We start from the raw sequence: 13,528 nt of genomic DNA on the forward strand, positions 1-13,528 counted from the left end.
TGTGTCTATTTTCACCTGAGAAGCTTTTTTTGCACTGCTTCACTTTATGTGAGGAAAACCAGTTTTCAATGCACTCCTCAGAGAACTCTGTGAAATAATAAATAAATCAGTAAGCTGAAGAGGCATTTCCAGTCCAGGAGTCAGATACACTTATATGTATGAAACTTTAAAACGTTTCAGCTACAGAATTGTGGCTCTACATCTCTTGATCAATGCCAGTCATGGTACAGTAGAAGAACACACTAAACACCAGGAGATGTGCTTCATGTTATCAAATCTATTATAATGAATAAGAATGAATGAATCAGGCTGAACAGTTGGTCATTAACCACGAATGCATATAGTCATAATTATAAGAGCTATTCCAGAGACTCTGTTTGGGGTTTGCATGAAACGTTTAAACAAAACGTCATATTATCAGAATTCCAATTTAAATTCCTGAGCCCTTCTAGAAAGTATAGTTTGACGATTGTTCATTAAACTATAAAACTTAATACACACAGCAGCATTACACAATACGAAAAATGTGAAGAAACGCCGACAGGAGAAGAGGAAAAACACCCCTCCACTTTGTGGTCTGGTTAGTTTTCTGTATCTTCAGTGGTGTTGTTTATTAATTCATTACTATAATGACATTCCCCCCGAGCAGAGCGGCGTGGCCTCATGGAGTTGGACTCTCCCGTGTCTAATCTGGTCCGGGGCCCTCGTCCCAAATTGCATCAACTTCAGCTGCTTCCAATTTGGGCTCAGCACTTGTGCTGCGCTGCCCATTTACATAACTATGAATATCAGCTGCTGTGGCCTTTTCTGCGCGCCGGCACCGGTCGGCCTCCCCGTGATTCATGCGTCTCTGTGGATCTCGTCTCATGAGGCCATAAATACCCTGGATTTGGCTAAATCTGACATCAAATCAGTTGTGTTTCTTGATTCTTGCTTCGGAGCAGGGGGGGGAGAATAAAACTATTCTACACCTGCTAATGCAAACACAGGCGGATCCAACAAAGTGACAACGTTTAGAGGAGGGCTGACTCCCTGTTTGTCTGTGTGTGAGGACTTTGATAGCGTGGAGGTCACCTGCTCTTGTTCAGCCCCCCCCAGTTAAAGCAACTAATCACGCCAAACAGCTGCATCCCTCACTGTACAAATCCTCAACACCTCGCTCCTCCGCCCACACATTCACTCTGGCAGTCAGACAGACACACACATGGCGGCGGCCTCTGCTAATGGCAAGCTGCAGCCGACTGATGTTTAAAGCGCGGGGTTTAGCGCGATAAGCCGCGCCGCGCTGTGAAAACACAGATTACGTTTCTGCGGCTTATTTACGCCTCCCAGCCGCACCGTGGCTGCCACCAAATGAAAGCGCGGCCTGCGCTGGGCCGCGAGATAGGACGGGGACCCCCGCGGCAGAGCTTTGACAGCCGTGCTAATGCGAGCCCCCGTATGCTCTGCCGCATGCCGGCCCCCTCCTGCTGTAAGCAGTTTCTTTTAAGGGCTGTCCTGTCAAGAAACAAGACAAAAAGCCAACGTGTCTGCTCTTTTACTGCCGTCTTCCCACCTTTGAGACTTCATCAAAACCAACATACGGAGTCCAAAATAATGAGTTTGACAGATAGACATAACTGCTGTTTTGAGAGGCAGCTCTAATGTAATAATGTTGGTTTTATGGGTTACATTTGATATTCTATTATCAAAAATTTGCTTCTAAATGGGGAATGATTTTGATGTATGTGTTTTACGTATCACAACTTAGGATATCAATCTGAAAACAAGCGTTTACTTACTTGGAATGCCAAAGCCAACCAGGCACACATTAAATCCATGTATCTGGCAAGCTATGAAAGTGGCTCCATCTGCAAATACTTAGCCTTTTTTTCCTCAAGCTCAACCAGAGATAAAAAAAAAACTATTGTGTTCCAGATCCACAAGTAAGACAGTATCTCCCAAACCTCATAGAAAACAATTAGGATCCCGTAATTACACCACTGGCCCAGAATTCCAGCCAAGTGCTGAGGTTTAGGTAGAGACGAGTGAATGGGAAAGGTTTGGGTCTCATGTGGTGTCATCTTACTGCGCTTGGACTCCGAGTTAGTTTGTTTATCAGCCTCGGAGTGACGTAATGTTTTGCTTTCGGAGTGTGACATGCCAAAGGGTAACTGGAGGTCCGCGTGGCGTGAACTCTTCCCATATTGTTCTCTCATTTACATCTGCTGCTCTCACACATCTTTTCTTTAGACTGGACCTGTTGATAAGTTGACCGATCGACAGGTAGGCAAACGGGTGAGAACAGAGGGACACAAAAACCACTCTCTCCTCTCCATTTAAAATATAAGCACATCAAGACTAAACACTTCCCGTCCTCTGTTGGGATCTGCTGTGATGCAGACGGGCCCTGGGAGCGAGACGTGGCCGGAGGCTTTCGGGTTGGGTTAATGAGAAGGGTTGAAGTAACAGCGCGGCAACGCGGATAAATGAGCGGATCATACACATTTTCCACAGTCTGTAAAAAGCAGACAAGCAGAGGAAAAAGGGATGATGGGAGTAAAAGGTATGCGACCAACACTGGAAATCCAAAAGAGTCACAGATAGATGTATCCGGAGTGAGATCATTATGAGATCAGAAGCAATATCTTTTTAATGTCTGACCTAGACAGAACGATTGAAAAAGGATGTTTGTTCTTTTATATAACAGACATGCTTTTTGTACCTGGTATTTGTCTCAAGGTCAAAGCCGTCTGGAAATCCAGCAACAAAAGACAATACGCGGAGCCACGAATGGCCATTAGGAGGCTGAATTAAAAAAAAAAACCTGAACTACGTGTCCAGCGTGGCAACATTATGGCAACAGATTCAAGCACAATCCGGTCTTTGCCCGTGTGGCGAGCTTTTATTTCATCTTCAGTCAGCGGTGAATGAGGCAGACGGCAGCGGGGTATCCGGTTCTGCCCTGGCAAGAGGTTCTGCTCAGCCGGCAGGAGCAGAACAAAGCGCCGGTTGGCCCTGGATAGCGTCCATGGTGCCGGGCGCGAAGGCCCTGTGAATGGGAGCCGTCACTTCTACTCAGCGCCGCCTGTGATCCAAAACACCCGGAACGGCGCTCAGATAAGTGGTTAATCGCTGCATCCCCGCCGGCCCGACAACCCCCCTTACTGCCATGACAACCGCAGGGGAATCTCCTCCGGCAACAACTTAATTGGATAATTTCCTCCCCGTTTTGACTGTGTGTTCCTCTGCTTTTGTTAAGCAAATTCTGGGTAATCAATGTGTTCTTTAGACTTTCAAAGTGCCGTTTTAAAGCGATTCAATTTGTCCAGATGGAGCCTCACTGCATCGGCCCTCAGAGGCCAGAGAACTGCTCTTGGTTCACATCGCAGTGGTAGCATACGGAGAAATTGCTTCCAGCAGCACAAATAAAGTGACCACTTCCAAACACTGTAAACATTTACTGTCCTTTGTGTGGCAAAGCCCGACCATTTATGTTACACCCAGTCAGGTCCCGGGTCGCCACACAAACAAGACACTCCACCCTTCTGTGAGACGGCACAGACACGTTGGCCGGTGCCAGGAAGTCATTACACACTGGGACTGTGTGTGCGTGTGTGTGTGAGTGTGTATGGGCAGCTACTGTAGTTGAAAAATGAAAACAGCAGTGCTAGCAGGGCACTTTAAGAGCATGAAGACTTGGTTCCAGCTGCACCATAAAACTCTAAACCACACTGTAGGATCAACCCTTACCAAGTACAATGACCACATTAAAAATGATTAAGTATGTGACTCACCCTGAAGAGGATCTGATTTCTTAACTTCCTTTAGAACACTGAAGGTGCCTTATGTAAACTTAATGGAAATCACTCCTCAAAGTACTACTTGTATGCACATGTGTTGGAAGGCACACATGTGGGAGACACCAGATGCAAAGCAGAGGGATGCAGATGGTGACACATGTGTAAGCTGGAGGAGACGAAGAATGATGAAAAGCACTAAACCATTTTTCAATCCTAGAAAACGGGCCCCCTCTCGATCCCCCCACCGTTGTTAAGTTCTCTCAGCTACAGCTGTGTCGGCCTCCTTCTGTCTTGACTTACCTTCTTCACAGGCAGCGCCGCTGAATCCTGGACAGCATTTCCACTCCAGAGAGGTCACAGTGCGATAGACCACTTTGTAGGAAGGTCTGACCACGGTCCTGTAGCTAAACGAAGACAAACACAAAACATCCTAAAGACACCGCACACATACAGGTGATGAAAGCTGTTCCTGCACTGTGACTCTGGAGCTTTGTGAAGAAAAATAATTGTTATTCACATCTTCACATCTTTGGTAAATATGGCCCCTTCCCACATTCAGCACGAAAATCATGAAAATGCATTTTTCATTTAGAAGTAGTGTAATTGGATTTCTTGGATGGGAATCCATGCAGGAGGGACTGAGGATACTGAAGGCCTCAGGAATCACCTGCAGCTGCTTCCTCCCCTCTCTGGTGGTCAGATCAACAAAAGATGTTGTGCTAATGATATCAAAGCTTAGACACAAAACAATCTGCATGTTTGAATCCGATTGACATCGTTTGTGCAGCGTTGTAGAACGATGGCTAGAGGGAAAAAGGAAAAGGCTACAGTTACTGACCAGCAAGGTGTCTTGGCTTTCCTCAAAACCTCAGGCAGGGAGTTAAACACGGGACAGAGAGAAAACGCGCTTGGGATCTGATATCCGAAGTCCGTCAGTATAAACGCTCTCTGGCGGCGCTAATAAGGTCACTGTAACTGAGGTGGGGGTCTCACTTTAAGATTAGCATAAGAAGCGGCTGATTCAACACGAGATATTGCAAAAATGATTTAGTTTAAATACATGCAGATAGCACGAAGATGCTCTTAGGTGCAGGTGCAGGTGCATTTCCCTCTTTCCGGGTTCCTTTAAAGCTACACGGTTTCTTCTTGTTGTATTTGTCCAGGTTTTGCAGCCGCTTTGATTGTGCCGTAGTGACCATTTATCCCTCCTCGTTTACAGTTATCATATCCATCATGTCCCACAAGACCTCTTGTTTACCCTCAGGAACATGTGTTGGATGAACTTTAACAGTAGTCCGTTATTCACAACACGTGTTGCAGCTGCGTTGCCTTCTGATCTATTGTTGAGATCCTTGTACACATTCGATTTCCTCTAGCATGACTGATGATTCACTAACTGTTGGCAGGATGGGAAGAAGAAGAAAACCTGCTGGAACCGCAACGTGATAGTAGTGGGGGTCGACCGTGGCGCATTGAGTAGAGAGGGTGCTCCTAACCCTAACCGCCAGGAACTGCAAGGTTGGTGGTTCAAGTCCCGGCTGCTCCATGTTCCATGTCGAAGTGTCCTTGAGCAAGACACCTAACCCCTAATTGCTCCCTGGGCAAAAATGTAAATGCCATGGGTTAAAAATGTAATGTATGTCGCTTTGGATAAAAGCGTCAGCTAAATGTAATGTAATGTAATGTAATGTAGTGCTCAAGCATGGTTTCAACAGGGAGCACGGAACCATTTTTCCCTGCATGGAGCAATGTTCAACTTTCAGTTGGCCGCAATCTGCAAACTCACAGCTAGATGCCGGCAAATCCTGCAGAATGAGCAACTAGACACTATCAAATTGTATATTTCCTTTTAAAATGACCTAAAATGGTTGTATTACAGATATTTCAGTGTATTCCGGTAGAATTGATGGACACTGTGCAGCCATTTTGATAATTGCTTGTTGGGTTATTCTGTTGCCGGTGCAGCAGTGAGAGTTGTGCTGAAGTCGCCTCCTCACCTGCCTCCTGTGCATCCCTGCGGCCAGCGGCACGTCTGGTAGACCCGCTGCAGGATCGTCCCATTCTGCACCTGGCAGGTCACTGTCTTAGTGACCGTGTGAGGACACCAGTTCCTGAATGGAGAAATGGAGTGAGTGATGAATACAGATTTCAGAATAAAACAACAGTTGCTATTTTTTCTAGACACAGAATAAAAGGTTCAAAGTCAATAACTCAAGGAAGATTGGTTGATCATATCCGAATAAGGTATTCTGATATAGGTACAATCACACAATAGATGGTTCACAAAGGGAAAGAACCCACGCAGTCACATTGAATTCACATTCAGATTGTCTCGTCCCTTCCCCCATCCTTTTGTTTTAAAACGACTTTATTGTGTTTATAGGGCTTGAATCAGTCACAAGAGGCAGGAGTGCATTGTGGGTTGTATTTACACTCCGGTCTGTCTCTTCTATCAAAACATATCCGTTTGCATTTGGCTCGGAGAAGAGTTTAATTCCCTCAGGATGGAGTAAAGAGGAGGACGAGGGCCAATAACGAGACTGAAGGTTTTCAACACGGTTCGTTTTGGATAATGAGTCCACTTCCTTTCCAGAGAGGCCTCGGGAGACATCAGGAGTCACTGAGGCTGTTAAGAAATGTGAATCCGAGGTTAAGATTTGATACTTTGATCGTAGATCAGGTTCTTTCACTGTTTTTTCATTGATATAAATATTATTTTCAGCCCAGTACCGCCGAACCATCGCAAAGCTTTCTTGGTTGAAAAAGAGAGGCAATACGCGGCGCTGTGCCATCAGTGTCTTAATTAAACTGTCCACACTAAAAATTGCATTGTGTGCGTTGAACTGAGTGCTTTTGTATTTACATCTCAATGAGAAACCTGCCGGTAAACTCCTGTGATCAAGCTCTTCTCCAGGCTTATTTTAAATGAATGAATTTAAATCTCACGTAAACCCAGATGGGCCTCCACGTACCCCCCGTTTCTTATTTCTAAGCAAAATTCAAATTGTTCGCAATGTAAAGCACTCAAAGCCACCGAATATGATAAAGGCAGAAAATCGGGTTAATATAATTAATGGTGATTCATTTGAGAGCTATTCGGTTTGTATTTATACTCAGAGTTCAATTCCCCCTCTAATGGGATCAGATGTCTGTTCCTGATAGTGTGGGGCAATGAAATATGTTTCTGAGAAAAGTTTAGTCGGAGAGCCCAGTTTCATCCTCTCCCTCTAATTATCACATCAACAGACACCCTGAACGCTGATTACGCTTCTTTTTTGCTTATTTCTATGTAAACACGCCGAGGCTGTTTGAGCTGCCATATGCTGCTGTTATTTTATTAACAACAAAGTGCACATAATAACCACATCCCACGACTACGGCAGCAGGACGTCGGTAGATGTATAGAAAAAAGGCAGTAAACCACAAAGAGGCCGTGTGGCTCGTAACGCAAAGCTACACTCTGTGTGTTCCGCTGCCAAGGCGTTTTCCAACAGTGGGAGTGTGTTCTTTCCCAAAAGGTCTGTTTGTCAATACGTGAGACCATATGTTTGTGTGTGTGTGTGTGTGTGTGTGTGTGTGTGTGTGTGTGTGTGTGTGTGTGTGTGTGTGTGTGTGTGTGTGTGTGTGTGTGTGTGTGTGTGTGTGTGTGTGTGTGTGTGTGTGTGTGTGTGTGTGTGTGTGAGAGATGGTTTACACTGAAGGAAACTGCCGATGGCGGAGGATGCGAGGCCGCCCTTCACCAGCTCTGATTAAGGATCCCCACATGTGGTGGTTGGCCGCACACACGGAGCTGAGCCGGCAAGCGGGGCACCTCCGAGCAGCGCCTGGAAACCACTGCAGGTATTTCTTACTGGTTCATCTCGATGTTTTTCCATTTATGTATTAATATTGCAGCCAATAGAATGATGACATTTTGAAACGGGGAAAGTTAGACGATGTGAAATCCGTGAGCCTGAGATAACTTATTCCAGGGACTATTAAAGGTAAACGGTGTGCAAAGTAAGACGCATTTTGAATGAATCCCAAACTTCTCAAGTAAAGCGAGCGTAGGGAATTGATCTGCCACGTATGTTATTCTAATACAAGCCCACCCTTCACGTATCTTAGTACATCCATCAGCCGCAAGGCTCCAAAAATGAACACAGATCCACATGATTACCCTCTGATTGCTCTAATCATCAGTGGAAAATGTCAGACATTGAAGGAGCAGCTGTGGTCAGGTAGAGCTCGGAGGGGCCACCAAGACCAACTCCTCCCCACCACTTATCCTCCAGACCCATCTGAGTTTCCCAGGCCGAGACAAGGTTTCACCTGGGAACAGCTAAGAGTGTCACCAGGGGGCACTGGGGGGGGGGGGGGGGGGCTTTTATGGTCTCCCTCTCTCTCTTTGCACTTATGCAATTAGCAAAGAGGAAATGCCAACCGCTGCTGCTTCAGTAAATGAAAGAACAAAAGCAACTGTCTACAGTTTTACAATTTCCCGAATCGCTTGACAACCAATGAGCTGCAGTGCCGGTTGTGCGTAAGTGATTTACACAATACATGATTACAATTAGTACAAGGATGCAAGAACAATGCTCTCCAGTGCAGCGCAGACACAGATGCTTCACGGTATTAAAAAGGTATCTCCTCTGATTTTCCTCACTTGGTTACTACTATACAATGCGTCAGTGGGTATTGCCTGGATTTAATCACTTGGCGTGTTTAAATCTAGAACGTTTCACAGTCAACACCCTCCTCTTAGACGAGGAAACCTTGGGCCATGAAGTGTGAAACCCACCAGCATCACACTGTTTCACTGGCAAAAAGCACCCAGCGGGCCCTCAGCGAGTATCAGGTCTCTGAGCACACATGGCACAACGAACGCCCGGCCCAAGCTAAATAAATCATCAACCGTTGCTCACAGTCACAGCCAACAGTTATGAAAGAAATCTTTAAAAGGACGGAAGAATCAGAGCTTTGGCCCATCTGTTCCTCGACGCTACGGACGCCAAGGCGGTAAAACATTGGAGGGAAATAAAAACTAATGCTGAGACTATGAACTATGAAAAAAAAAAGCAGGTATGCTGTATCCCAGTCGCCCTCATTTGGCCTTGTACACTATGTAGGGTGCATCTTTCACCACTACACTGAGCGCTTTCTGCAGTGGACGGCGCGCGGAGGACGAGGATGGGAGCCGTGTGAACTGACAGGATAAATACTGGTGAAAGCAGCTCCTCACTTTGCATCTGCACATCCATCCGTGTGCTGTGGGGGGAAGAGCACTCAGGGAAATGTTAGCGATCCAGCATGCATAGAAATCTAAAGGAATTTCTCTACATTTTTTTGGCCTGGGGGGGAAGAAAAAAATGCTCGAGGAGAACAAAGGACAAAAGACAGATGCGGTAAGGGTCCAGACATACGGCGAGAAGAGGAGGAGACAAAAGGTTATTTTCTCATGAGGCTCACACAAGGGTGCTTCCGATGGGAACGGGGACATGGAAGGAAAGACAATTATGAAGCACTGCTGCTCCCACGGGACATGGAGGAGGTGCATGATGTATGTGGCGCAGCGAAAAATGACAAATTCAGCATCCAGAGTGAAATGAATGAGCAATCACGGGGCCATTCTCTGCAGCTTCTCAAAATAAAACAGAAAGAAGACAAGAGTAGTTCACACGAATGTTTAAGAATGTGAAGAAGTATCGAATGATGTATTAATAGAGAAAAGGGGTCGGTTTAAAGTTGCCATGTGTTTTCCATAAGCAAAGCACCACAGCGACTCTTCCCAGCGGCCTCACACGAACGAGGGCAACTCTCATTTGTCTTTGTCTGTTTGGAGCTTTCAGAAGTGGACACCTGTGAGGTCCGAGTGTCTCTGTGTGTCACGGCTGCGTGCATCTTTAAGTGTTTCCCGCAAGAAGTGCAAAGGAAATTTCCCTCAACTGAAGACATTCATTATATCGCACCAACAATCAAATCAAATTTGAAAAAATATTAGCTTCATTAAATGATGCATCTTCTGCTCTCTGCCGATTAGCGGTTCAGCCACAAGCGATTGGATGCGCAATTGGTCGCGGCTTCTTAACAATAATGAACAATTTTCAGCACGTACGTTGTTTAAAGTTATTTGAAATCTAAAAGCCATTGAGCCCTGAGCCACACAGGGCTCAACCTACTGGAATGTCTGTCATCTTCATTCCCATGCTTAAGGAAAACGTGGATATGGTTAAGATGTGTGAAGAATGAGAGTGGCCCCGGGTTCAGACTGCCTGTCAGACCATGACAAGTCCTCCGAGGGAGGATAAAGAAGCGAGCCAGGCAAGAAATGAAGAAGCAGCTCAGAGTCGCTAAGAAGGACACGGGTGGAGGAACACTTTATCAGCTCCACGACAGAGCGGATGCCAAATTACCCGAGAGTTGTTAATCCCCTTTGATTTGGGTAATCGCTGTGTGAAGACAAGCCGGGTGAGGGAGGGCGTTCTTAGCGAAGGTTTGCCCCTCGACAGAATCCCGGTCTGCTTTGGAGCAAGTCAAGTTCCCGTCAGTCAGTGTCAAGCCGCTAGCGAGAGGGAGGCCTTCTGCTCAACGCCGGCCCACCGCTTGCTGCTCGCCTTTCCTGACGCTCCACAAGCCGCTGCTTCCACTCAGCCGGTCAGACAGCAGGTGGAGACCCGGACCCTTCTCCCCCCCCCCCCCCCCCCCCCGTCACCTCAAACCCGCCGACCTCCCCGCCTCCGTCCATCCCGACATTCCTCCACTTGTCGCTTACAAACAGCAGCACGCCCACAGTAAACTAATCTCCCATTCCCAGAACAGAGTCCCAGCTGCTTGTGTTTAGCAAACATGTCATCAAAACCTCTGGCCGTGGGGGACAAGGGGGGAGGCGGGAGGAGCAGGGGGGGCGGGGGTTTGAGCGTAGAGGCGAGCCAGTGGGGCGAGGACGGGAGTGCAGGAAGCCACCTGGACACACCGTGAGGGTTCAGCCCCCCCCCGTTCGGCCCACACACCGTGATCTGCACCGGCTCTCGGGCTGACAGCGTACGAGTGTAATATGGGACACGTGCACTCATCTTTGGCCGGCTCTGTCCAGGAGGGGGGGGGCACGGCTGGTTATCGCTCTCATGGGGGTTAAGTAACTCTGTGTCGGACACACAGGGGACAAATCATATCACGGGACCGTCTCTCACCCCCCCCCTTTTCTTTCAATGGACTATGTGCATGGCTATTCCAATCAAGCTTGTGCGTTTTTATTACAGCCACCAATGTCTTCACCTCCCCGTCTAACACACTTGTGGTACTTTGAGGAGCGTCCTGACATCTCCAGCAGCGGAGTTCAGGAGCACAACACACCTCAGAAACAGTGCATGGGGGACGGGGGGCCCACTGGAGCCCCGCAGAGAGAGAGAGAGAGAGAGAGAGGAAGAGGGTGTGTGGATGGGGACAACAAGGAAGAGTGGACTCAGCAGAATAGTGTGAGCACAGGAAAAAGGAAACAAAGTGCCAGGAAGACAATAGGACCTGGTGGATGGATGTCGGTGGGAGTAGCTCTGCAGAGGACATCCGAAACTGAGATTGGGAAGATGTCAAAATAAGACTGAGGCAAAAAAGGGGGTTGTTGTGTAGCTGTAACACATGACACAACCGAGGAGTAACACACAGTACAGAGGTCTGCGTGTTCCAATGAGTAGAGGACGTACCTTTTCTGATAGACGGAGGTGTGAGAGGCTGCAGCCTGGCCGCCGACCGGGTAGTGTGTTTTGTAAAGTCCCGTCTTCCAGGTCCCCTCGGCTGACGTGGTGGCGACCCAGAGGATCAGCGCGGTCCAGAGGAAACTTTTGCCACAAGGCGCGGACACGCTCTCCCGTTGGCGCGGTCCCATTTCCGTGGCATCCAAAGCGCGGTCGGCAAGAAGTACAACTGAGCCCGGATCCCCCCCGTGAGAACGCAGACCCTCCAGCGCGGTGGGACTAAACGTGTCAAGCGGCTGCGGCGCGGCCGGAAAAGACGCGCATCCCCGTCTCTGCAGTAGCGCACGTGCAGCGATGTGGACCGAAGTGGAGAGAATGTCCAAAAAACTCCGTGTCCGTCTGTGCGTTCAGTATTCCTGACTGCGAACTCCCTGACGTGACACTGTAGAAAGCCCCCACCGCGCAAAGCCCGCCTGTCTCTACCTATGACGAGAGAGCGGACACTTGAATATATGCACCGAATCGCGCGCGCGTGGGTGTTAAATTGCGTGTCCTTCCTCTGCGCCGCCTGCCTCCGTCTGCGCGCGTATCCACCGCAGCTTTTCTTTTCTCTTTTTTTTTCTTTCTTACTGCAGCGGGCATGAAACCACTTTTATAGCCTCCCCGGGTCTCTTAAACGCGCAGCCTGCGGGGTCGTTTGCACCCTGTCCCGTTTCTCACGGAGGACAACGCGCGGCCGGGACTCTGCCGGTGACGAGCATTTGTTATTTTAATACAAAATCAATCACAACCAAGACATGGCTCTGTTATTACTCATAAAAGCCCATAAAGCTGCACTGTTACCACCGTGTTTTAACCTGCTGTCTCTCCATCCACCCGTGATGTTCGTGTCCCATAGCTGAGCAGTTGTCTCTTTCTGTCAAAGCTGCAGAATAGTTGAGGTTACTGTAACCTCCGTCGGACTGTGCACGAGGGACATGGGTTTACAGTGCCGGCAACCACAGCGCAGCCTTCAACCGCAGCCAAAGCCTGAGGGCCCCAGATGTCTGTCATGCCCGGGGCAGACTACGCCTCCAGGGCCCCATCATGGGCTGAGCTGGCCGACATGTAGCAAAGAGCACTTATGCAGGTGGCTTGTATACCAGTTCTAGTGAGGTTCTCAGTTACAGGTTTTGTTAACACTTTGACACTCATAGGCGAGGCGTTCACACCGGCACTAATCGCCTCCCGTACGATGGACAGAAAGTGGCTGTCCACTGGGATGAGACCGAGTAAGCCCACCTGCTCTTAACCACAGCAAACAGAAAGTGTTTGGTATTGGGGGGGAAATGAGCAGTGAGAGTTTTTTGTTTCAGGGCACTGGTGGTATTTGACAATGTAGCCAATGTAGCCAACAGGGACTGGATCAATAAGGGTTCATACAAACCCCTCCAGTCATGAGCAGCTGAACACACTTTGGACATCTGCGGTGGGAGACGTTGCTCGTTGTGGGTTTTCCTTCTCATTTACTGTACCAACAGTGCACACTGCAGCTCACTCATAATAATAATCTGTGGGTTCATTAGAAATGATTTCCTTTTTTTTTTAACAGTGAAACACAATTCCTTGGTCATAAACATGTCTGAGTGGCCCACAATTGATGACAGTGGCTCAAGTTAAAGACGACAAGACATCTTTGAAGGAAATGTAAAATATTACATGTACGTTGGTGGTTATTTGTCTTGTGGTGATTTCAGCCGGTAAGTTCAGTCTAAACATCACTGATTTCATCTGCACTTGAGCGCCTCAGGCTACATGTCATGCAGCATTCATCATATAGTACATGATGAATGCTGCACACCAAAAACCTTTTATTTCTGTGTTTCTGTGACCTCACCGCCAGAGCTAAAATATCTTTGCCCGAACTCCACCTGCTTTGCCATGCTGACTTCAGCAGCCTCGATTACGTGGTGCTGCACTAGATTCGTTTATTAAACGTTAGAGTGAAGCACGCTGCCTATCCGGCAGTAAGTGGAAAACTTCAGCAGCTTTTGGTCAACGGCACATTTTCCACTGTATGCGTCAGATTATGTTCTT

General features: G+C 47.8%; 1 protein-coding gene across 5 annotated transcripts in view; it reads right to left on the reverse strand.

The window, feature by feature from the left end:
* emid1 (EMI domain containing 1) overlaps positions 1–12,165 on the reverse strand; it is a 43,820-nt gene extending 31,655 nt beyond the window's left edge. For all 5 annotated transcript variants that reach the window (XR_013451976.1, XM_040195995.2, XM_040195989.2 and 2 more), the window contains exons 1-3: positions 11,462–12,165; positions 5,780–5,893; positions 4,083–4,186 (exon numbers count right to left, since the gene is read on the reverse strand). Coding sequence is in view for 4 of the 5 variants with exons in the window: in XM_040195995.2 (XP_040051929.2) it covers positions 4,083–4,186; positions 5,780–5,893; positions 11,462–11,643 (400 nt within the window). In the remaining variant the exon portion in view is untranslated. The remainder of the gene's footprint in view (positions 1–4,082; positions 4,187–5,779; positions 5,894–11,461) is intronic.
* Positions 12,166–13,528: the final 1,363 nt, after the last annotated feature.

The sequence above is a fragment of the Gasterosteus aculeatus genome, chromosome 13 (assembly GCF_964276395.1).
Source record: "Gasterosteus aculeatus chromosome 13, fGasAcu3.hap1.1, whole genome shotgun sequence".
Taxonomy (NCBI): Eukaryota; Metazoa; Chordata; class Actinopteri; order Perciformes; family Gasterosteidae; genus Gasterosteus; species Gasterosteus aculeatus.